This window comes from Ornithorhynchus anatinus, chromosome 10 (genome assembly GCF_004115215.2).
Source record: "Ornithorhynchus anatinus isolate Pmale09 chromosome 10, mOrnAna1.pri.v4, whole genome shotgun sequence".
NCBI classification, from domain to species: domain Eukaryota; kingdom Metazoa; phylum Chordata; class Mammalia; order Monotremata; family Ornithorhynchidae; genus Ornithorhynchus; species Ornithorhynchus anatinus.
The window spans coordinates 821,998-843,744 of record NC_041737.1 but is presented as its reverse complement, the minus strand read 5'-3'; the positions used below and the strand labels follow the sequence as shown (position 1 = coordinate 843,744).

The window sequence follows — 21,747 nt, the reverse complement described above, 5'->3', positions numbered from 1 at the left end:
TCACCACCTTGCCCCTACCCCCATAACTCGGATGGAGAATGGGAAGCGGGGGAGGAGGAGGAGGAGGAGGAGGAGGAAGAATGGTACTGTAGCTCCTGTATGCAGAACTCTATTCTAAGCACTGGAAAGATACACAAATGACCATTAAACAAGGGTCCCTGCCTGCAAAGGACTCACAATCAGCAAGATGAGGCAGAGGTGTGAGAAATAGGGACTGGTCACAAACATAAGGAAAGATTAAACAAAAGCAGTGACCCATTAAGCACTTCCTATGGGTCAGATATAAGAGTACTCAGGAGTCAGGAGCTTTGCACTTGTGATCTGGATCAGAGGACAGATTTTACATACCTGGGAGGGGAAGCTCAGCCCTCTGGAAACCACACTGTGAACAAGTGCCTTGGCACCAAGTGGACTTCTACAGTCTGAGGGCATCTCTGACAAGTGCCTACTCTATTGTTTATCTACTCTCTTGTACTGTACTCTCCCAAAAATTTAATATAGCATTCTTCTTACAGTAAGTACTCAATACCAATAGTGGGCCAGTAGAGTACTGCCCAGAGCCGACACTGACCCTTGACTACAGTTCCACTCTTCTTTGTGTCCAGGCTGATCCACTTGATGGCTTCCAATTTGAGGTCTGTCCAGAACACCTTCCGGCCCTCCAAGTCATAGTCCACGGCAAAGACGTTCTGGTGGTTGTCACGCAGCAGAACCTCCTCCCGCCGACTCCTCAGCCCAAGCTGCAGCAGGCTGAACTGCACCGCGACCAGGAGGACCGGCTCCGAGCCTGCAGAGAAGACGGGCCCTCACTGGGCTCGCTCTGAGGACGGGCCACCAAGGGGATCGCGTACATGTGTCTGTGTATGTCCACCGGCCAGCAGGCCAGTGCTTAGTCCTGCCCTAAGCGGAAAGACTTGAGCAGACACAGTGATTTGGGATGGAGGTTGCTTTAGCCTGGTATCTATAGGGGCATCCATCACCCAGTGATTATCCTGCTTTAAGGAAGCAGGGATGGTTCAGTTTGGGAAGAAGAGGAGACTGTCCCCTCCCCCAACCCCAATCACTACCCTCTTCTTCCTCTTCCTCTCCCGTCTCACCAGTCACTTTGCACTTCTGCCCATCCTGCTCCAGCTGGTAGCCGGGGTGGCACGCGCAACTGTAAGCCCCCTCGCTGTTGATGCAGGTCTGGGCACAGGGTCTGGGTTCCAGTTCTTCACACTCATTGACATCTCGGCAAGAGCGGCCACTGCTGCTCAGCTTGAAGCCCGCTGGGCAAGCACAACGCTGAAGGGAGTGAGGATGGGGGAGGGAAAGTCAGCAGGGACTGTTTAAGCCTCCATTCTGCAGTTCAGAGGTGCTCCATCACTACAAACCCCAGGGAAGCAAAAATTACCATCCCTGCCCCACTCTCCCCACACCACCACCCATAGGAGATGGTCTGAGTACAATCCAGCCTGCCCATGTCCACAGGTCCAGAAGGCTGGGAGGGAGGTGAGTTTGGAGAGATCAGGAAGCAGTGCCCAGAGGAATTAGGGGGCTGCTCTTTACCTTCAAGGAGCCCATTCTTTCCTAATCTATATAGTGGAGCACTTACTATGTGTCAAGCATTGTTCTCAGCACTGGGGTAGATACAAGCTAATTGGGTTGGACACATGGGGTTCAGTCTCGATCCCCATTTTACAGCTGAGGTAACTGAAGCACCGAGAAGTGAAGAGATTTACCCAAGATAATACAACAGACAAGTGGCAGAGCCAAGATTAGAATCCAGGTCCTTCCGACTCCTGGGCCAGCACTCTATCTGCTAAACCATGTTGCTTCTCTATTGCAATGTCCATCTCCCCTGCTAGATTGCAAACTCCTTGAGGGCAGAGATCGAGTCCACTGACTATTCTCCCATGCATTTGGTATGATCTGCCCACACGGTTGTAAGCTCCCCAAGGGCAGGGAGAGAAGCAGCATGGCTTAGCAGAAAGAGCTTAGGCCTGGGAGTCAGAGGATCTGGGTTGTAATTCTGTCACTTGCCTGCTGTGTGACTTTGGGTGAGTTCTCACTTAAGTTTCTGTGTCCCAGTTTCCACATCTGTAAAATGTGGATTCAATACCTGTCCTCCCTCTCCCTTAGACTACTGAGCCCCTTGTGGGACAGAGACCATCAGATCTACCCAGCAAATAGAAGGTTCTTAATATCACAGTTATCAGATTCTCCTGAGCACTCACTACAGCGCTATGCACACAGTAAATGGTCGATAAATGCTACCAATCAGCCGGGCCCCAATTGTACATTTCAGTTTGTGCTTGGGCAATGAATTTCACTCTGGGCACATGTGGCCAAGGAGTCTCTCCCCTCCTCCACCCCCACACATCTGCTGGACTCACTGGCCCGCTGGGAGTCTGGAAACAGGTGTGGGAGCAGTGGGCATCGCTGCAGGCCGGTGATGCACACTGCCCACCCTCATCAGTCCCATCAGTGCAGTCCGGATGTCCATCACAGACACGGCTGGTAGCCAGGCAGGTCAAGGAGCCACATTGGAACTCGCCCCAGGAGCAGTGGCGAGGGTCACCTGGAGGGAGAGGGGAGGCGCACGCTCTGTTCTCCATCTCTACATTCAAACAGCAGCTAAGGCCGGCCAGGACAGCTACCAGCCACCTAAGATGGGCATTTTACAGAGCAAAACCGGTTTCACGTTTAGATCTTATCCCTTTGCTAGTCTTCCTGAGTTTTGGGAGGAGGCTATGGCATGCAGGAGAGGAAATAGAGGTAGGAGAGAAGGGGGGCAGTTTGAGCTGGGCCAGGGGTTCCTTGGGGAGGAAGGAGAGCGGGGTCTCACCCTTGCAATCCATGCCCCTGGTTCAACCAGAATGGTGGGTAGAGCAAGACCCATTGCAAACAGGATTGTTTGGGTGATTTACATCCCGATTAGCTGTTCACAGGATGCTGGGTGAATGGTCTGCACTCTTTGGTCAACATTAAGGACTTCAGCCAGTTTATAGAGCATGGTGGAGCAAGCGGAGACCGTGAGCTCCTTGGGCAGAGCTCGGGTCTAACTACTGTACTGTCCCAAGTGCTTAGTACAGTACTCTGAATATTGCAGATTAAGTTTCTTGAGGGCAGTGATCACGTCTAACTACTGTACTTTCCCAAGGACTTAGTGAGTACTCTGCACACTGCAGAATGTAAGCTCCTGAAAGGCACGGATTGTGTCTAACTCTTGTACTCTCCCAAGCACTCACTGAAGCACTCTGCAGGGAATGGGTGCCCCTGTTTACTAGTCCAGCCCCATTCCGTCCAGCCACATCTTTGCCCTGCTGTTCTGTCCTCCCATTGGGCAGGGCTGCTCACCACGGGCAGGTCTGTCTGGAACCAAGTCCTCTTGGTGTTGGAGACCTGGGCCCCGTGCCCCAGGTGGTCTTGGTGACGGGCTAGGCACCCTGACCACTGCCCAGCTGTGCCGGGCCACTAGGGATTGAGGGAGGAGCCACCCAGCCACTGCTGCTCATGGTGACCCTCCTACTCACAGTCAATCTCATCACTGCCATCCTTGCAGTCAAGCTCCGCATCACAGCGCCAGAAGCCCGGCACACACTCGTCCCCACTGTGGCAAGGCCACTGCTTTGACTTGCACACTGCCTTCCTGGGTGGGCAGTCCTTAAGAGGAAAGGGAAAGAGTTGTCAGAGGAAGCCACATGGGGACCGGCTGCTACTGCTACTGGGCTGCCTGGAGGCGGCAGCATGGCCGGCCCTAATGGGGAGGTCAAGAGCCAAGTTCTAGTCCCAGCTCCGCCCCGGTCTGCAAGAGGACAGAAAGCAAGTCACTTCACTTGGGGAGCAGCCCAGCCTAGCAGAAATGACACAGGCCTGGGATTCAGAGGACCTGGATTCTATTCCTGGTTCTGCCATTTGCTTGCTGCATGACCTTGGGCAAGTCACTTAATTTCTCCATGCAACAGATTCCTCTTCTGTAAAAGTGGAGATTCAATACCTATTCTTCCTCCCACTCTTAGACCATGAGCAACATGTGGGGGACAGACTGTGTCCTAACTGATTATTTTGTATCTACCCTGGTGCTTATCACAGCACTTGATCTGTTATCTGGTATGCACTAAGGCTAAGCTTCCTCTAGACTTTATGGTCATTGTGAGCAGAGAATATGTTTACCAATTCTTATATTGTACTCTCCCAAGTGTTTAATACAGTACTCAATAAATATGATTGGCACACATCAAGTGTTAAATCAATAACATTTTAAGACTCGGGATGGAAGGAGAAGATTGTTGCAAGTGTCACTCAAAACTCCTCACTCACGGGCATTTCAGTGCACTCTATCCAGGCCAGGGACCAGGGCACCAGGGACTAGTAGAGTGTCAGAAGAAGGGACAGACCAGGTGTTGGCCTTTGGGGGCAGTTCCCAAGGCCACGGAGTCCAAGCCCCCACCCACTAGCTCACCCGCGCCCCCACCTACCTGCTCATCGGTGCCATCTCTGCAGTCCACGTCCCCATCGCAAATCCAGGCACTGAGCACACATTCCCCACTGGAGCGGCAGGATCCCTCTCCTGGGCGGCACTGGTGCGGCCCCCGGACCGGGCAGCCCTCCTCATCCGAGTGGTCCCCGCAGTCCCGGTCCCCATCACAGCGCAGGGACAGTGAGATGCATTGGCCATTTGTGCAACGGAACTCCAAGGGGTTGCAGCCTTTGTGGCCTGTGGGGAGAGGGAGTCCCCCCCAACCCCCGCCATTCCTTTAGGGCTTGGGAGAACCTCAGTTTACCAGAAAGCATCTGAGCACATGAGCTTAAGCCAAGTCCTTGCTCCCAGAGCCCACTTGGTCCTTGCCTCGCTCACCATGCTGATGGCCAGAGTAGACATCAAGGATGGAGAAAGCCTTCCTGGGGATGGCAGAAGGTGGCTCTGCCCAGATTCCTGGGATCCCTTGGTGGCCACCACACTCCTGAGCACTAGACCCACCCCACAAACTGATCTCCAATACTAACCCCACTTCTCCGCAATCTCAGGGTCTCTACTTGGATGTCCCACTGACCCCATCTTTCTGTCCAGACCCTCTTTCCCCTCCATCCTTCCTGTCTCCAGGATGGACAGAGCTATTGGCATTATGCTAAACAGTCCCTCCCCTTCGATTTACGGTCAGTCATCATATTTTATCAGTTCTACCTTCACAATATCTCTAGGATCCACCCCTTCCTCTCCACCCGAGATGCCACTATGCTGGGTCCATGCCTTTGTCATGTCGCACCTTGACTACTGCATCAGCCTCCTTGCCTCCCTGCCTCTAGTCCATACTTCTCTACTAGCTGGATCAATTTTCTACAGAGTTGTTCTGTGCTTGTCTCCCCACTCCTCAACCTCAGCAATCAATGGTATTTGAATGCTGTGTGCAGACCACTCACTGTTCCAAGAACTTGGGAGAGTTCAGTTTTAAACCAATTAACTCCCCTCACCCACACCTATCCCTACTCCCACTCCAATCATCTATCACACCACTTTAGTGCCTTGATCTTATCTCTCACCTGTAACCGCTTGCTCACATCCTTCTGTGTCAGATTCCCTCCCACTTCATATCTAACAGACCACTACTCTCCCAGTCTTTTTTTGTAAGGTATGCTAAGTGCTTATATACCAGGCACTGGACTAAGCACTGGAGTAGATACAAGCTCATCAGGTTCGACACAGTCCACGTCCCAAATGGGGCTCACAGTCTTAATCTCCATGAAGTAATTGAGGCACTGAGAAGGTCACAGCAGAAAAGTAACAGAGCTGGGATTAGAATCTAGGTCCTTCTGACTCTCAGGGTCATAATAATAATGATAGTATTTGTTAAGCACTTATTACATGCCAGGCACTGTACCTTATTACACTGGGATGGACAAGGATATCAGGTTGGACATGGTCCCCGTCCCACCTAGAGCTCACAGTCTCAATCCCCATCTTAAAGATAAGGTAACAGGCACAGAGAAGTGAAATGACTTGCCCAAGGTCACACCACTAGGCCACACTACTCAGCTTGTATCTACCTACTGAGTGCCTAGCACATAGTAAGCACTTAAATACCGTTTAAAAAAAAAAATGGATTGACCTGCATACTTTGCCCTGGTGGGGCCACATGGAGAGGGGCCGCCAGACACCTCATTCTTCAGCCAACCATCCTCCCACCCACTCTCCCCGTCCAGAGGGTCCCGAGGCCCATGCGGAAGGCTGACCACATTCTCGTTCGTCGGCCCAGTCGTTGCAGTCGGGGCTGCCATCGCACAGCCAGCTCCGTGGGACGCAGTGAGTGTGGTTGTCGCAGCGCAGGGCGCAGTCCTCCGTGGGCTGCCAGCAATCGTGTTCATCCGAGCCGTCGGGGCACTGCTGCACCCCATCGCAGCGGTAGCGCTCCTCCACGCACTGGTTGCCATTCAGGCACTGGAAGATGCCTTGGAGGAGGAGGGAGAGGCGAGGGCACACATATACAACCAGGAGAAAGACCCCATCTCTCTCTACAACCACCCCCCCAAACACACCCGACCTCAGACCCCCACCTTGACCCAAAGCTTAACCCTGCACACCCTGACCCTCTTGGGGCACTCTGGGTCCCAGTGGGAACAAGACGGGCCATGCCACAGAAGGAAAGCGGAAGTGGCACCATGCAAACTTCCAGCCCAAGGGGTGGTATGTGTGTCCTGCACCCCACCAGCCGATGGCTCGGAAGCCCCCACCAGGCCCCACCTGGGCCACTGCACAGCTCCGAGCAGTTCTCCTCATCCGAGCCATCCCTGCAGTCCCATTCCCCGTCGCAGAGAAACTCGTGGGAGACGCACTCGTTCCCATCGTGGCAGAGGAAGAAGGAGCGACGGCAGAAGAGGGGTGGTGGTGGTGGCGGCGGCAGGGATGATGGGGGGGACGACACTGGGGGCTGCGAGGCTGTCAGCTGTCGGGCCTCTGCCGCTGCAGGAAAGGAAGGCAGTCGGTCAGCGCTGACCCCACGTCCCAGGCACATTGGCAGAACCACAGGGAGGGACAGTCCCCTCCTTCCAGTCGGCCGGGCGGACATTTGGCTTCTCCCTTTTTTGGAAGCAGCACGCAAAACCCCAACCATCGGCACCTCGGAGCAGGAAGTGCCATCGTGAGATCCAGCTTTGTGGACCTGGAGCACTGCTGCAGACCACAGCTAACAGTGCTTGGGCCCCAGGAGACGAGAGTGCAGGAGCTGAAAAGCCTGTGCTATTGTACTCTGCCAAGAGCTTAATACAGAACTCAACACATAGGTGGTACTCAGCCTCACTCTCTCAGCCCACAGTAAGCATTTGTTAAGTGCCCATTGCCAGATGGATGAATCCTCGCCATTGTTTTCTGGACAGGCTACCCGGACATTGTAGTATCCCCTGAGGACAGTGGAAAGGGGCACAAAGCAGAGGTGAACCCACCTGGTGCCTGTAGGTCTGCAGAGTGCCAGGCGAGAACTGTCCCGATGCCAGGCTCCTTCCGGGCAGAGAACGGCACCATGGTGCGGCGGTCCCACAGCGTGAGAGCACTTTGGTTCACCGATACCAGGTAGGGGGCATAGGCTGCAGCGAGCTTGTGAGTCCAGCTCTTGTCCAGGACAGAAGCACGGCGTTTCGCAAGGCTCAGAACCTGGAGGCCTGAGGATGGTGGGCTTAGAGCTCCCTCCCTCTGGCACCCCCTTCCCACCCTCTCCGGTTTGAATGACTGACATGCCTCCAGGCGCTTAGTACCCTGCACCCAGAGAGGGCTCCATAAATTCCATTGCTACTGTTAAGCAACAGTTATTTTGGCTTTACGTTGTGCCCACATTAGTTTAGTCAGAGGTATCTTACTAGAGAACCTTGGGAAAGTGCCCTCCTGAGAGTTCTGTCTCCAGGAAGGTTTCCCTAATTTCTCCTTTCACTTGGTTCTAGTCCCCTCCCCCATGACCCGACCCAGTGATGCATCCTATTGTTCAAGCACTCACCATCCCCTACAGAGCCACCACTGCTTCCCCTGCTAGATTGTAAGCACTTTGAGTACCAGGATTGGGTCTATTAACTATTGGGCTCTGCTTGGGGTTTCTTATGGGGCTCTGACCTGGGGGTGCCCAATAAGTGCTAGTGGTTGGTTGATCCATAATGACCATCATTAGGTTATTCCATTAGAAAGTTAGCAGGTCACTGTTAGGGCCCCACTGAGTTTGGCATGGGGCAGCTAAGGATAGTCAGTGCTCTGCTAGCTTCTCTGGAAGACTTGAAGGAAGGAGATGAGGTCAATTTTCCCATCCTTGACCAGAGCTTAACTCCAGCTGATTGGGAGGGATGCAGAGAAGGGGAAAACAGAGTCTGGAAGACCCCATATGGGAAACTGGCCCTCTGGGGAAAAGACTAACATGATTGGTGTCAGAATAACAACACTTGTCAAGCACTTAAGTGGCAAGCCCCATACTAAACACTGGGGTAGACAAAAATCATGTTGTACAATTTCCTTTCCCACATGGGGTTCAGTTTAAGAGGGAAGGAGAATAGTTTTCTCATCCCCATTTTACAGATGAGGAAACTGAGGCTCCGAGTAACTGGAGGAAACTCAATTAGAACACAGGTCTATTGAGTTCTAGGCACATGCTCTCTTCCTTTGGGCCTCATTCCTTCTCTGTACCCTTCTCCCAAAATCCATCCCTGCCCAGGACTGTAGTATACAGGTCATGGTGTGTGAGGCCCCCAACTCCCTGGGAGATGGGTTGCCCAGCCTCTCCATGAATACCAAGGGCTGCTCTAGGGTAAGACTGATTCAGTTCCCCTAGAATGGGAGAAAGTAAGTAATTCCAGCTCAGCCTGGCCTGCAGTCACCACCTCCTTGACCTCTCACCAGAGTCCTCGGTGGTCCAGAGAATATTGGATGACCTCATGTCCAGGGCCATTGGAGTGTCTGCTTGCCAGGTGCCATTCCAGATTTCCTGCACATTCTGGCCATTCAGCTGCATCCCCTGGAGGGGCTTGTCCCTCTCCACCCAGTAGAGCCACCCCCTGGGCCAGTCCAGGAGGAGACGCAGAACCCCACTGCGGGAATGATAGAGCATCCTGGTCTGCAGGTCTGTGGCTCTGGTCACCTGAATGGCTTTTCTGTCACATGGGAGCCAGTACAGGTCCCCAGTGGATATGTCCACGCTGGCTGAGCACACTGTGGAAAGATGTATAACCCGTCATCGGTGCCCCTCCCCACCCTGCCCCTCATACATCCCAGGGTTCAGAAAGCTGGGGAGGGGAGAAAGACACCTGCCCTTTTGCCCGTCAGCTCTCTGGGCCCCTTCATGATTATTGCTAGCCCAGTACAGAATGGGCCTCCTAACATCTGCCTCAAACCTCTGTCAGGCTGGCCCCGAGATGCCACCAGTGGTCTAGCCCAGATGATTGGAACCCATCATGGCAGCTTGTCCTTCTGGATCAAGTCCCAACCCCTTGACCTTGCCACAGCAGAGCACCGAGTCCCTAGGGAAGCAGGGCAGGGGTTGAAGCCATGGGGGCAGCATGTGATTGGGCAGACTTGAGAACAAGATCCCTCAGTTCCTCCAAGACTCCATATCCACATTTGGCCTTGAGACTTTTGGAAGGACATGGTGTGTCTAGGGATGGAGGTGTGTGCACATCCACTGCCCATGGGACCTCACTCACCTGGGTGGTCAGTCAGGATCTCCTTCCCTGAAGAACCAGTAGAGTACATGAGATGACCAAAGTCATCAATCCAGTAAGCAGTGTCCCTCTTCCAGTCATAGTCCAACAGAGAAATGGTTTTTGGGTGTTCCTGGAGCAGAGTCTTCTCTTCAGTCATACCCAAGAAGCCAACTTTCAGCAAGAAGATTTTTTTGCCAGAGGAGAAGACAAGTTTCAGCTCTACAAAGGAAAAGTTGAAACTAGAGGAGCCTACTTGACTCAGGTTCTGAGATTCAGCGAGCCCCTGGATTCTGTGCCTAGTTATCAATTGTTTATTCAGTAGTATTTATTGAGCACTTACTATGTGCTAAGTACTGTACTAAGCACTTGGAATGTACAATTCAGCAACACATCATCAAGATAAATAGTACACCTCATTTACAAAATAACTAGGGGAATTAATATATACAAGTGAGCACAGTGCTGAGGGAAAGGGGGGCTCAGTCTGGGAAGGCCTCTTGGAGGAGGTGAGCTCTCAGTAGGGTTTGAAGAGGGGAAGAGAGTTAGTTTGGTGGATTTGAGGAGGGAGGGCACTCCAGGACAGTGTTAGGACATGGGCCAGGGGTTGTTTATCCCCACACCCCAGCATTTAGTACAAAGCTTTGCACATAGTAGGCTCTCAGTGTGGTTACTGCTACAACTTATGGGAGTGAGAGTCAGTAGAACAGGACTATTTTCTTTTCTCTCACCCCCTTCAGCATCACCCTGACTTGCTCCCTTTATTAATCACCCCTCCCTGTCCCACAGCATTTATCTACATATTTCTAATTTATTCATATTAATGTCTGTCTCCCATTCTAGATTGAAACCTCCTTGTGGACAGCAAATGTGCCTGTTTATACCAACACTAAGTAACTAAACCTAAACAACACTTAGCATAGCACTTTACCAACAGTAAGTTTGTACAGTTGAATGAATAAATCAGGTTGAGTATGAACTATGAACCTCATAAGGTACACATACTAAGTAGGAGGAAGAACAGGTATTAAATCCACTTTACCAGTGAGGAAACAGACTCAGAGAAGAAACTTGCCCAAGGTCACAGCAGGCAACTAGCAGATTAGATTAGAATCCAGGTCCTCTAACTTGCAGGTTTGTGCTCTTTCCACCAGGCTGCTCCCTAGAGAGTTATGTCTTCCAGTGTTACAGGACAAACAGATGAGAGCATCCTAAAGCTGTTCTTTAGGTGGGGATGCTCAGTGAGCAATAGAACCCTGACTGCAGAAGAAGTGGGGACTCCTGGCTCCACCTTGTAGGCAGCCAGCAAAAGCAGTACAAGATTCCTTGCCAATGGGGCAGCTCTCTGAGTGGAGGCTGCCCAGGGAGTCCTCCCCTACCACAGTTCTCACTGGGAACAGAAAGCAGACCAGAAGATCAGCTAAGTCCCTCTCCTGGGGAACTGATGGCTGCCTCCTGCCCACCATCTGAGTACTTTGTCCCCGGGCAGAGCTTTAAGATAAGAACTTGGAGAGTTGTTGGTCATCTGTGCTGCCATCTGTTCCAGGCTCTGCCCACCACCCACCCCTGCCAGCTACACACGTGGCAGGAGCATGCACCCACCATCCTTCTTGTTGCAGACGTTGGACCCCAGCCTCTGTCCAACAGCCCAGAGCCTCCGTCTGGAACAGACCTGGATCACAGGGGGCACACTCACCAATGCACTGGCCAGCTGGTGACAGGAACAGGCCCTCAGGGCAGGCACACTTGTAGCCTTGTGGGTGGATAGGCGACAGGAGGCACAGGTGGCTGCAGGACCCAGGCATACAGACTGGGTGGCTGTCTGCTTAGGAGGAGAAGGTCCAAGTGACCAGCTGCCCGACCCCTCCACAGCAGTCTGTGAGAGGACTGAGGCAGGGAACCAGGTCCTCTGTGGAGGGGACTGGGTGTTTGCTGCTCCCAACTTGATCTTATGCTCCAGGGGAGTTTTCCCTCTCAACTAAAGGAAGAATCTTAAGGATCAAAATTCCTGGGAAAGGGAGCAGGGGGCCCTGGAAAAATGGCTACAAGTTTAGCCTCACTTTTAAGGCCAGCCCCATCCAGGCCAAACTTCCAAACTCATGGAGGTGAGTAGTGAGGAGGCCAGTCACACACTTTTCTCCCTGCCACCCCCACCCCAGGCAACCCTTGGGAATGTTACTTGGGCTGGAATCTGGCCCAGGTTGGGCTTCTCCAGGTCAAGGCAAGCTTTGACATTTCTTGCTTATGTGGGTCAGACCAGTGGGGCTAATGCTGGTGGTCACCAGGTCTGCTACCCAACACCACAGGAGGGTTGCTTTAACCAACTCTGTCTGCCCTTGGGTGGACTGGCCAACTGCCCCTGTGTGTTTTGGGCAGGTTTCACAGCTCCCTTGGGAGCAGGCCCCTTTCCACAAATCCTACACCAAGTCCCTCCCTTCCCCTGTGGCCCAGCCCAAATTCCCCACAGCGCAGCCAGATGGCCAGCCCACCTTGCCAGAAGAAAGAAGCAGATGACTCACTTGGGTGCTGCTGGAGCTTGTGGAGCACGGCCAAGGCGGAGATGGAGGCATTCAGCAGCACCATCCGCTCCCCCAGGGCACGGCGGGGGGCCCCCAGCACCTGGAGCTTGTCTGCCCAGAAGACCCAGTTTTCAAACACAGCCAGGCCCACTGGGTCCTGCTCTTCCAGCGGCATTTGTGGAAAGGAGTGGCGTCCACGACCATCCACTTTCACTGTCTCTAGGGACTGAAGGGTCAGGGGTCAGCAGTGGCCACTGGAATCACAGTGACTTACTGCCAAAGCACAGGGGGAAAGGAATTGTTAATTTCAGTTTGGCACTCCCAGTTCCGCTAGAACAACTGTTGTCTGGACATGATGCAAGAGAGGAGTTAGAAGTTATGATCTACCAGGACAGATGATGCATGGTATAGGGAGGTCACCACCCACATATTGACATAGGACAAGCTGGTATGTGCATGCAGTAAACAGTGGGCAAAGCATGATTATGCTCTGCCTCCTAGCCTTATTACTCATGGGCAGGAAATGTGCCTACCAACTCTGTTGTATTTTAAGTACTTCGTACAGTACTCTGCAGACATTAAATGCTCAAATACCATTGATTATGCTACACCCACTCCAGATATGGCCTCAACCAGATAGGGAGACCACCGAACCAACAACTAGAAAAGAGCTTGGGGATGGGGGAAGGGGGCGCGGGGGGTTTCCTGCAAATGCTCAGTTTCCAGGCTGTTGGCATGGCCCAGCAGAGACAGTCTTTTAGCCTTTTCTACCTCCTTATACTCGCTGATCCAATACAACCGGCCCGTGATGTAGTCGAGAGTCAGGCCAAAGGGCTCCTCCATGGTGACCACGGCCAGCACATGCCGGTCCGACCCGTCCATACCAGCCGCCTCGATCCACATTCTGCCTCTTTCGCGGTTCACCCAGTACAGGTACCTGGGGAGAGAGCCCTACTGTGACCCCAAGAACCCTGCCTGGCAAAGCATGTATGCATGAGCTTGTTATGGGCAGGGAATGTGTCTGATACTGTAATTTCCCAAGTGTTTAGTACAGTGGTCTGCTAGCAGTAAGTGGTCAATGATTGACACTGACCTGCCCTTCCATCCCCCAACCCAAGAAGTAGACCACCCTCTGGATGAAGTGTGCTGGTTACCACCCAAACCCAGCCAACAGTCCAGGCCTGACCCAGCAGTAGCAGTTGTTAGGCAGTGTCTGAGGAGATGGCCTCTCAGACCACACCAGTCCTTCCTGCTTTGCCCCCAGGCTTCATTTCCACCCACATCTCTGAGCTGAAATTATCCTGAAAATTGCAGACAAGTCTGGCCTCATTGCCATATCAGAAGCAACTTCTTCTGTGGTGGGGAGAGGCCTGTGGTTAGGTGAGGAAGTCCCTGCCACCCACCCATGGTCCAAACAGAGCTGGAAACACAGAGGCTTATGTGGGAAACTCTTACCTTTTGGCAGGAAAGACATTTAGTTGCTCAGGGGTGAGATCCTTCTCCAGGATTTTGACGTAGCCCCGGCCATCCGGGAGCCCCGCCCAGATCACTCTGGCCTCACTGCTGGCCCAGTACAGCTGCCCCGTGAACCAGTCCACTGCGATGCTGTTCACACTTTTAAGTTCTGTGGACAAGGAGCAACTTGGATACTGTAGACAGCCATGTGGTTCCCCAAGTCCCCAGGACAGGATGCTTCAAGGAACCATCCCAGTGCTCAGCACAGCGCTCGGCCTTTAAGATGTATTAAGGAAACACCTTGCCCCCCTCCCTGCCATTCAGGGAGTGTGGAAGAGCTGCATTGCTGAGGAGAGAGTCACTAATATGGACACTGGGGCCCCTCTAGACCTAGTGCCTGATCACAGACCCAGATCTAGGAGGGTGACCTCAGAAGAGTGGCACTCCCAGACTAGGGAATAAGTTAGGTTTTGAGAGGTTTAACCCCATGGTCAATTAAGCAAGAACATCAAGACTTGTCCCACTAGCGGGGCTAGGAGGTACAGGGAAGGAGACAAAGAGGAAGGAAAATAAGAAGAGTTTTCTCTAGACTTCAAAGCTCCTGGTGGACAGGAATGTTTCTACCAAGGCTGTTGTACTCTGAGTGCTTAGTACCATACTCTGCATGCACTAATCAGATATTGATTTACTGATCAGAGAGGTTAAAGTGGACACTAGTGTTAGACTCAGGTTTGCTCAAGTCTTTGGCCTCCTAGAGTTCACCTTATCCACCAATGGTATTTGAGCACTTTGTTTAGAGAACTGTATTAAATGCTTAGGAGAGTACAATAGAATTCCCATCCTCAAGGAATTAATCTAGCAGAGGAGACACTAAAATAAGATATAAGTAGAGGGAATTATTAGACTAAGGAAATGTAGCTAAGTATTGCATCAGAACGCAAGTGCTTAGGTGATACTAAAGAGGCAGTAAAATGGGAAAATAGGGTAGAGAGATGGGAGAAACTGGGGAAGGCCTCTTGGAGATGGGATTTCAGAAGGGCTTTGAAAGTGGAGAAATTGAAAGCGGAGATGTGAAGGGAGAGGGATTGAGCAAGGGGTCATGAGTTACAAGATGGAGGAACAGTGAGGATGTTAGTATGAGAGGAGCAAAGCATGCAGACTGGGTGTGGTGGGAGAGCTAATCAAATGCTCTCAAGCTGATGGTGAGGAGTTTCTGCATGATGCAGAGTAAAGAGCAGCCAGTGGAGGCTTGAGCAGTGGGGAGATGTGTGCAATTCAGCATTTGTGGCAGTGGAGGAGGAGCTCAACAAAGCCACAGGAGGCCTTGCTGGGAAAGAGGACAGCCTAGTGGAAGAAGCACAAGCCTGGGTGTCAGAGGACCTGGATTCTGACTTGGCTCTGCCACTTACCTAATGTGAATTTGGTCACTTCACTTCCATGTCTCACTTTCTTTAACTGTAAAATGGGGATTTTAAACCTCTTCTCCATCCTAGACTGTGAGCTTTATATGAAAAAGGGACTGTGTCCAACTTGATTAACTTGCATCTACCCCAGCACTCAGAACGGGGCTTAAGAGCATAAAAAAAAAAGTTAGAAAGAAAAAAAAATCAGCAGCTGCCTCCTTGGCCCCAGTGCTTGAAACAGTTAAGCACTAAATACTATAATAATTAATGGTTAAAACAATTCAGAGAGGCTTAAATTAGCCAGTTTTCTGGATGTTGAGCCTTTGCCTGGGATGATTAATTAATGATGGTATTTGTTAAGCACTTATATGCCAAGCACTATTCTAAGAACTGGGATAGATACAAGGTAATCAGGTTGCCCCATGTGGAGTTTACAGTCTTAATCCCCATTTTACAGAAGAGGTAACTCAGGACAGAGAAATTAAGTGGCTTGCCCAAGGTCACACAGCAGACAAGTGGAGGAGTCGGGATTAGAACCCATGTCCTCTGACTGCCAAGTTTGTGCTCTTGATAATAATAATGTTGGTATTTGTTAAGCGCTTACTATGTGCCGAGCACTGTTCTAAGCGCTGGGGTAGACACAGGGGAATCTGGTTGTCCCACGTGGGGCTCACAGTCTTAATCCCCATTTTACAGATGAGGGAACTGAGGCACCGAGAAGTGAAGTGACTTGCCCAAAGTCACACAGCTGACAAGTGGCCGAGCTGGGATTTGAACCCGTGACCTCTGACTCCAAAGCCCGTGCTCTTTCCACTAAACCACTCTGCTTCTCTAGAACAGCTTACCTGGGTAGAGAGGTATTGAGTTAGTTTTTCCAAGCACAAACACATTCACAATTTTTTCTTTGTCAATCCAATAGTAAAGTCCCCTTTTGAGGTCATAGGCCACAGCAGCAGGATGGGTTTTGGTGGCCGCAAGGGACTGGTAAGCACCAGTCTGGATATCCAGGATAGCCAGCTCTTCATCTGCAGCTACCAGAATCTTGGTCGCATTGTCTGCAGCAGGACATAAGAGGAACAGGTGGAAGATGGAGTTGGCACACATAGGCAGAGTGGAAGAATCAATTAATAGTATTTGAGTGCTTATATGGGAAGGGAGGTGGGGGGAAAGGCATACATTATAATAGATTAGGGATAGGGGAAAGAGTTTAAGAATATTTACATAAACATTGTGGGCTGGAGTGAGCATCAAGCTGCTTAAGGGATACATAACCAATATAAAACATAATGAAATTGGTAGGCATGACCTTTGCCCACAAGGAGCTCAGTCTATAGGGGGAAGACATTAAGTTAGATAGCATTCTAGGTGTTGAGTGGGCAGGATCCCAGAGAAGCAAAAGTTAGCCAGAGAGGAGATGAAGGGTCAGGCTTAGTGAGTCAGATTTCTAGTCATTCATTCATTCATTGAGTGCTTACTGTGTGCAAAGCAATTAGGAGAGTATAATATAAGAATAGACACACTGCTGCCCACAACGAGCTCACAGTCTAGAGGGGGACAGTCAGATGGGATATTAGATGGGAGGTGCCAGAGTGCCCATTTTGGGTACAAGTTTTGCCTAGAACATGAGTAGGAAGTTAGGCGGAGTGGCTGGGGGTCATCCACCCACCTGAGCTAGTGAGCTGTGTTAAGGGAGCCAGCAGGTGTGCTGCCACTTAACTGCCACCTGGGCCTCACCCACAAACCACTAATCTTCTTGCTGTGTTCTATAAAATGGGGCTGGTTTTGTGTGGACTCAGAACACATCACCAGCAGGAGAGTTACTTCTCCCCTCCCTGGGGCCATATTCAGGTACACTATTGGAATCTCCCAAGCAGCTAGTATGGTGTTCTTCACCAAAGTAAGCACTTAAATACCACTGATGGACCAGCAGGGTACCAGTCAATTTTAGCTCGTGTCTCCACTTGAGTCAGACTGCCTCCTCTTAGGGAGTAACATATTGCTTGCGAACACACACAGGAATGAGGTGAAGTTTATCCTGGGAAAAGTTGGGGCTTTCCTTAATCAGAGGGAAGTCATGAGGCAGGCAACAGTGAAAAAACCCATTAAGATGTTTTTTCTGGAGACCATGGCCAGGGTAGGTTCCTGGACCAGGAGAGCACACCACCCCAAATGGCTTTCATCCCTCTGGTTCCCATGGGCAGGGCACATCTTCTCAGTTCAGAGTTGGGGTTCCCAGCTCCTCCACTATCGCTCAAAGGGATGTGGCTGTCCGGGGTTCCGGCAGCTTACCTGCTACCTGGCAGTCTCTGCCACTGAGCAGCTGATAGCCTTCGACACAGTCACAGGTGAAGGAGCCCACACTGTTGTGGCACAGCTGGCCACAGGGACTGTACACTGCGGAGCACTCATCAACATCTGTGCAAGAGAGATGACCCTTTTAGGCCCTGTGAGCCACCCCTGCAGACCACCTCCCCATGCCTCCCATTGTTTTTCCCTCTGCCTGTTATTTTGGGACAGGTTCTCTTGGCCATGGTCCAGGATTGCACAGGTGGTGGGGGGGGTGGGATGGAGGGAGAAAGGGAGGAAGGAAGAGCACATAAAGTCAACCCCACAGCACTGCAAGCAGATGTTTTAGTTCAAAAACTGTTGCATTGTACCCTCCCGAGAGCTTAGTACAGTGCTCTGCATATAGTAAGTGCTCAGTAAGTACGATTGAATGAATAAATATTGTTGATTGGAGGGGACAGGGACAAGAAGTAGAGTGTCTGGGCTACCCTCTGGATGGCAGAGTGTCCAATATAACACACAGCACAGGTACAGGGCTCAGCTTCCCAGGACACACCTAACCTCCCAAACCTAATGCAGGACACATACTTCAACATTCTCCGGTTTAGAGAGAGGAGCAGGGGTATTCCCATGGTAGAAGTGAAAAGTCCAAGGCCCAGAGGTTAAGGGGCCTACTGGCCAGCTGTCCCACACAGGCAGGAAAGCCCCAGATCCTGGTGCATTCAGACATACCTACACAGCTCTGTCCATCAGCTTGCAGCTGCCACCCAGGCCCACAGGAGCACTGCACACCCCAGTCTGTATTGTTGCAGTGTCCCATGCAGCCCCCATTGCTCTGAGAGCAGTTTTTACCTAGACAAAGGAGACCGTGTAAGATGATTTGCAGTGTGGTTTAGTGGAAAGAGCATTGGCTTGGGAGTCAGAGGTTGTGGGTTCTAATCCCAGCGCCATCACTTAGCTGTGTGATTTTTGGACAAATCACTTAACTTCTCTGTGCCTCAATTACCTCATCTGCAAAATGGGGATTAAGACTGAGCCCCAAGTGGGACAACCTGATTACCTTGTATCTACCCTAGCGCTTAGAACAGTGCTTGGCACAAAGTAAGCGCTTACCAAATGCCACAATTATTTATGATTATGATTACTGGCTCCGAGACCCACTCCTGAGATGGAACATGCCTCTTGTGCAAGTCACAGAATCCTCTAATAAGAGAACATGAGACCCACTCAGCCACACAAGTATGTACATGTATGTGTGTGTATATACATGCATACTCCTTAAACCTAGCTAACATCTAGCTATTCCTGGGGGCCAGCACCAGCAGAGACTTTGCGCTAATGCCCTGGATCGGGTAAAGATTGCCATTGCTCTTATGCATGAGCACTGCTGGTGGAAATCCACCATCTGGCCAACCTCATCCATTTCATTCATCCTCACCTGTTAACTCTGCCCAGCAACATTCTCTCCCTTACTCCTGTGCCCATTGCCCATCTGCTGCTTTAGATGTTCAACTTCCTCACTTTGTTGTCCTGACCTCTGCCATCTCTTGCCCCTAGTGACCTAAACATGTACTTTGAGGACACTGAAATCACCAGGCTTGATCTCCCTAGAATCTCCCCTGTAGCTCTCTAGTCCCTCCCATCCCCCTTTCCCAGAAATCTCAAGAGATCTCCCCACATCCTCTCAAAATATTCCCCCTCCACAGCTTATCAAAATACTTACCCTCCCCTCTGACCAGCATCTTCAACTTAGTTTATTCTCCAGTGACATTCTCCCCCAACCCCAGGCTTTCAAACAAGCTCATGTCTCCCTTATCCTAAAAAACCAAAAACCCCTCTTAATCCCATAGCTCTCCAATTATTGCCCCATCTCCCTCCTACTATTCCTTTCCAAACTCCTTGAGTGAGTTGTCTACACCCACTGTCTCCATTTCTCCTTAACCCTTCCACCCCCCCCGCCCCCCCCCCAAATCTGGCTTCCACCAGCTCACTCCATGAAAACATTCTTAGGTCACCAATGACCTTTTTGCCAAATTCAATCGTCTCAACTCCATCCTAATCCTTTGGCCTCTCAGCTGCCTTTGATACCGCAGACCACCCCCTTCTCCTGGAAACATTATCCAAACTTAGCTTTGTAGACACTGTCCTCTACTGGTTCTATCACTCTGGTTGCTCAGTCTCTTGGGCTGGCTCTTTCAGCCACTCACCATCTCCCTATGGGAGCCCCTCAAGGCTTAGTTCTGGGTTCTCTATTATTCTCCATCTATACCTAGTCCTTTGGAGGATTCATTTGCTTCCATGACTTCAGTGATCAAACAAGTGAGTCTCATATTTCTCTCTCCAGCCCTGACTTCTCCTTCCCTGCAGTCTCACATTACCTCCTGCCTTCAGGACATCTCCATAGGATGTTTTGGGATGTCCTGCTGACACCTCAAATTTAACATGTCCAAAACAAAAAAATTCTTCCCACCCAAACCCTACCCTCCTGAATCTGTCCCAATACCATAAATACCACCATCCTTCCTGTCCTTTAAGCCCAAATCTTTGCATTATCCTCAACTCATCTCTCAATTCACATATTCAGTATAGTCAAAACTTAGCCTTCAGAACATCGGTAAAAGTCTGCCCCTTTCCTCTTCATCCCAACTGCTGCAACACAGATACTAGCATTTCATATCCTGCCTTGACTACTGTAGCAGCCTTCTCACTGATCTGTCTCTAATCTCTCCCCATTTCAGTTCTTACTTCACTCTGCTCCCCAGATCACTTTTCTAAAAATAAATTTGTTTATTCTGCATGGATAAAAAAAAAGACAGATGACTATTCAATTCATGCCTCCTTATTACTCAAGAGCCTCTAGGGGTTGCCCATCCAACCCTGTACCCAAATCCTTACCATTACTTTTAAAAACACTCCATCAGCTCATCCCCTAACTTCACTGCTTTTCCACTGCAACAGAGCCTGCACACTTTGTTCCTCCAACACCAACCTACTCACTGGACCTCAAGCTCATCTATCTTCAGTTGTATTTGAGCGCTTATTGTGTGCAGAGCACTGTACTAAGCCCTTGGAAGAATACAGTATGACAGACATTCCCTGCCCACAACAAGCAACTCAACACCGAACCCTTACATAGGCAACTAGGTCCTCCAGACCTATAACTCCCTTCCCCTTCATAACCAACAGACCACCACTTTCCCCACTTTCAAAGGCTTACTAATGTCATCTCTGAGGCCTTCCTCGATCATCCCCTTGATTTATTGCTATTGTTCTTGTCTGTCCATCTCCCCCGATTAGACTGTAAGCCCGTCAAAGGGCAGGGACTGTTACTGATTTGTACATTCCAAGCGCTTAGTACAGTGCTCTGCACTTAAGCGCTCAGTAAATACTATTGAATGAATGAAGTTTACCGACTCCCTCCTGCATCACCTATACACTGGATATCATAGGTATGTACCTCTCTATTTTACTGTTGGCCTCCCCTGCTACATTGTAAACTCCTGGTGGGCAGGGAATGTCTACCAACTCCTGAATTGTACTCCAAGCATTTAGTACAGTGCTTTGCATACAGTAAGTGTTCAGTAAATACCACCAACTGGTATCACATGACCCTTTAATCTTAGACATAACCAAACAGGAATCATGTGGAACTACTGCACACTCCCTACTGGTTGGGACAGTGCTCTACTTGTAGTAGATGCTTAGAAAGTTCCACTGCTTGAGGGCTTGTCCCAGTCCACCAGCTAGCAGGCAGGCTCTTGTACCCAGGGCACCAGCAGCACTCGAGTCTGTAGTCCCCTCCAAGACAGTGAGCATCCCACCACATACCATGAGCTGCTAGTGTGGCAGTGTCCCCTCCCCGCCCCCCCAAGCTGCGAGCTCCTCACCACAAGTGACTGGCTCGTCTGTGCCGTCCAGACAGTCCGTGACTCCGCTGCAGAACAGAGACTCCAGGATACATTTGCCCTCATCGCACCTGACCATGTTGCCTGGACACAAGGCTGGGAAGGAGAACAGGTGGTCAGTGACTCACACCCAGGGGAGGAGGCCATCCGGAGAGCAGCCTGTCAGTAAACTCTTCTGGGATGTAAAAGGAGGGAATTTCAGAGTTCCAGTATAACAGCCTCAGGCTGAGGCAGGGCTTACTGTTGGATGACCAGTCTACTTCTAACCTGGAAAACACCTGCTTAGAGCATGGGCCTAGTAGTCAGAAGACCTGGGTTCTAATCCTAACTCTGCCACATCTCCTGTGTGACCTAGGGCAAGCCACTTAACTTCTGTGCCTCAATTTCCTCATCTAAGTCAGGTATAGCCCAAATCAGAGGGTTATGGGCCCCACTTGGCTTTGTTGCTGTCCCACAGTCCCAGGAAATTCAGCTCACTTTAAGTGGATGTGCTTTGAAGGCTGAGGGCAGGAGCCAGGTGCCATGGCCACA

At 50.9% G+C, this 21,747-nt stretch overlaps 1 protein-coding gene across 4 annotated transcripts in view; it reads right to left on the bottom strand.

Annotated features, from left to right (window-relative positions):
• The window catches only part of LOC100077928 (low-density lipoprotein receptor-related protein 2-like), a 36,848-nt gene that overhangs the window by 11,011 nt on the left and 4,090 nt on the right, over positions 1-21,747 (bottom strand). For 3 of the 4 annotated variants that reach the window (XM_039913366.1, XM_029074334.2, XM_039913367.1), the window contains 18 exons: positions 21,199-21,312; positions 18,044-18,163; positions 17,315-17,440; positions 15,871-16,080; positions 13,623-13,791; positions 12,939-13,104; positions 12,168-12,393; positions 11,345-11,470; positions 9,652-9,870; positions 8,849-9,160; positions 7,420-7,635; positions 6,722-6,940; positions 6,214-6,429; positions 4,461-4,699; positions 3,516-3,645; positions 2,376-2,560; positions 1,098-1,284; positions 572-787 (listed from right to left, as the gene is read on the bottom strand). In XM_039913366.1, coding sequence (XP_039769300.1) covers positions 572-787; positions 1,098-1,284; positions 2,376-2,560; positions 3,516-3,645; positions 4,461-4,699; positions 6,214-6,429; positions 6,722-6,940; positions 7,420-7,635; positions 8,849-9,160; positions 9,652-9,870; positions 11,345-11,470; positions 12,168-12,393; positions 12,939-13,104; positions 13,623-13,791; positions 15,871-16,080; positions 17,315-17,440; positions 18,044-18,163; positions 21,199-21,312 — 3,396 coding nt within the window. The remainder of the gene's footprint in view (positions 1-571; positions 788-1,097; positions 1,285-2,375; positions 2,561-3,515; positions 3,646-4,460; positions 4,700-6,213; positions 6,430-6,721; positions 6,941-7,419; positions 7,636-8,848; positions 9,161-9,651; positions 9,871-11,344; positions 11,471-12,167; positions 12,394-12,938; positions 13,105-13,622; positions 13,792-15,870; positions 16,081-17,314; positions 17,441-18,043; positions 18,164-21,198; positions 21,313-21,747) is intronic. The other variant, XM_039913368.1, reaches the window with a different exon arrangement.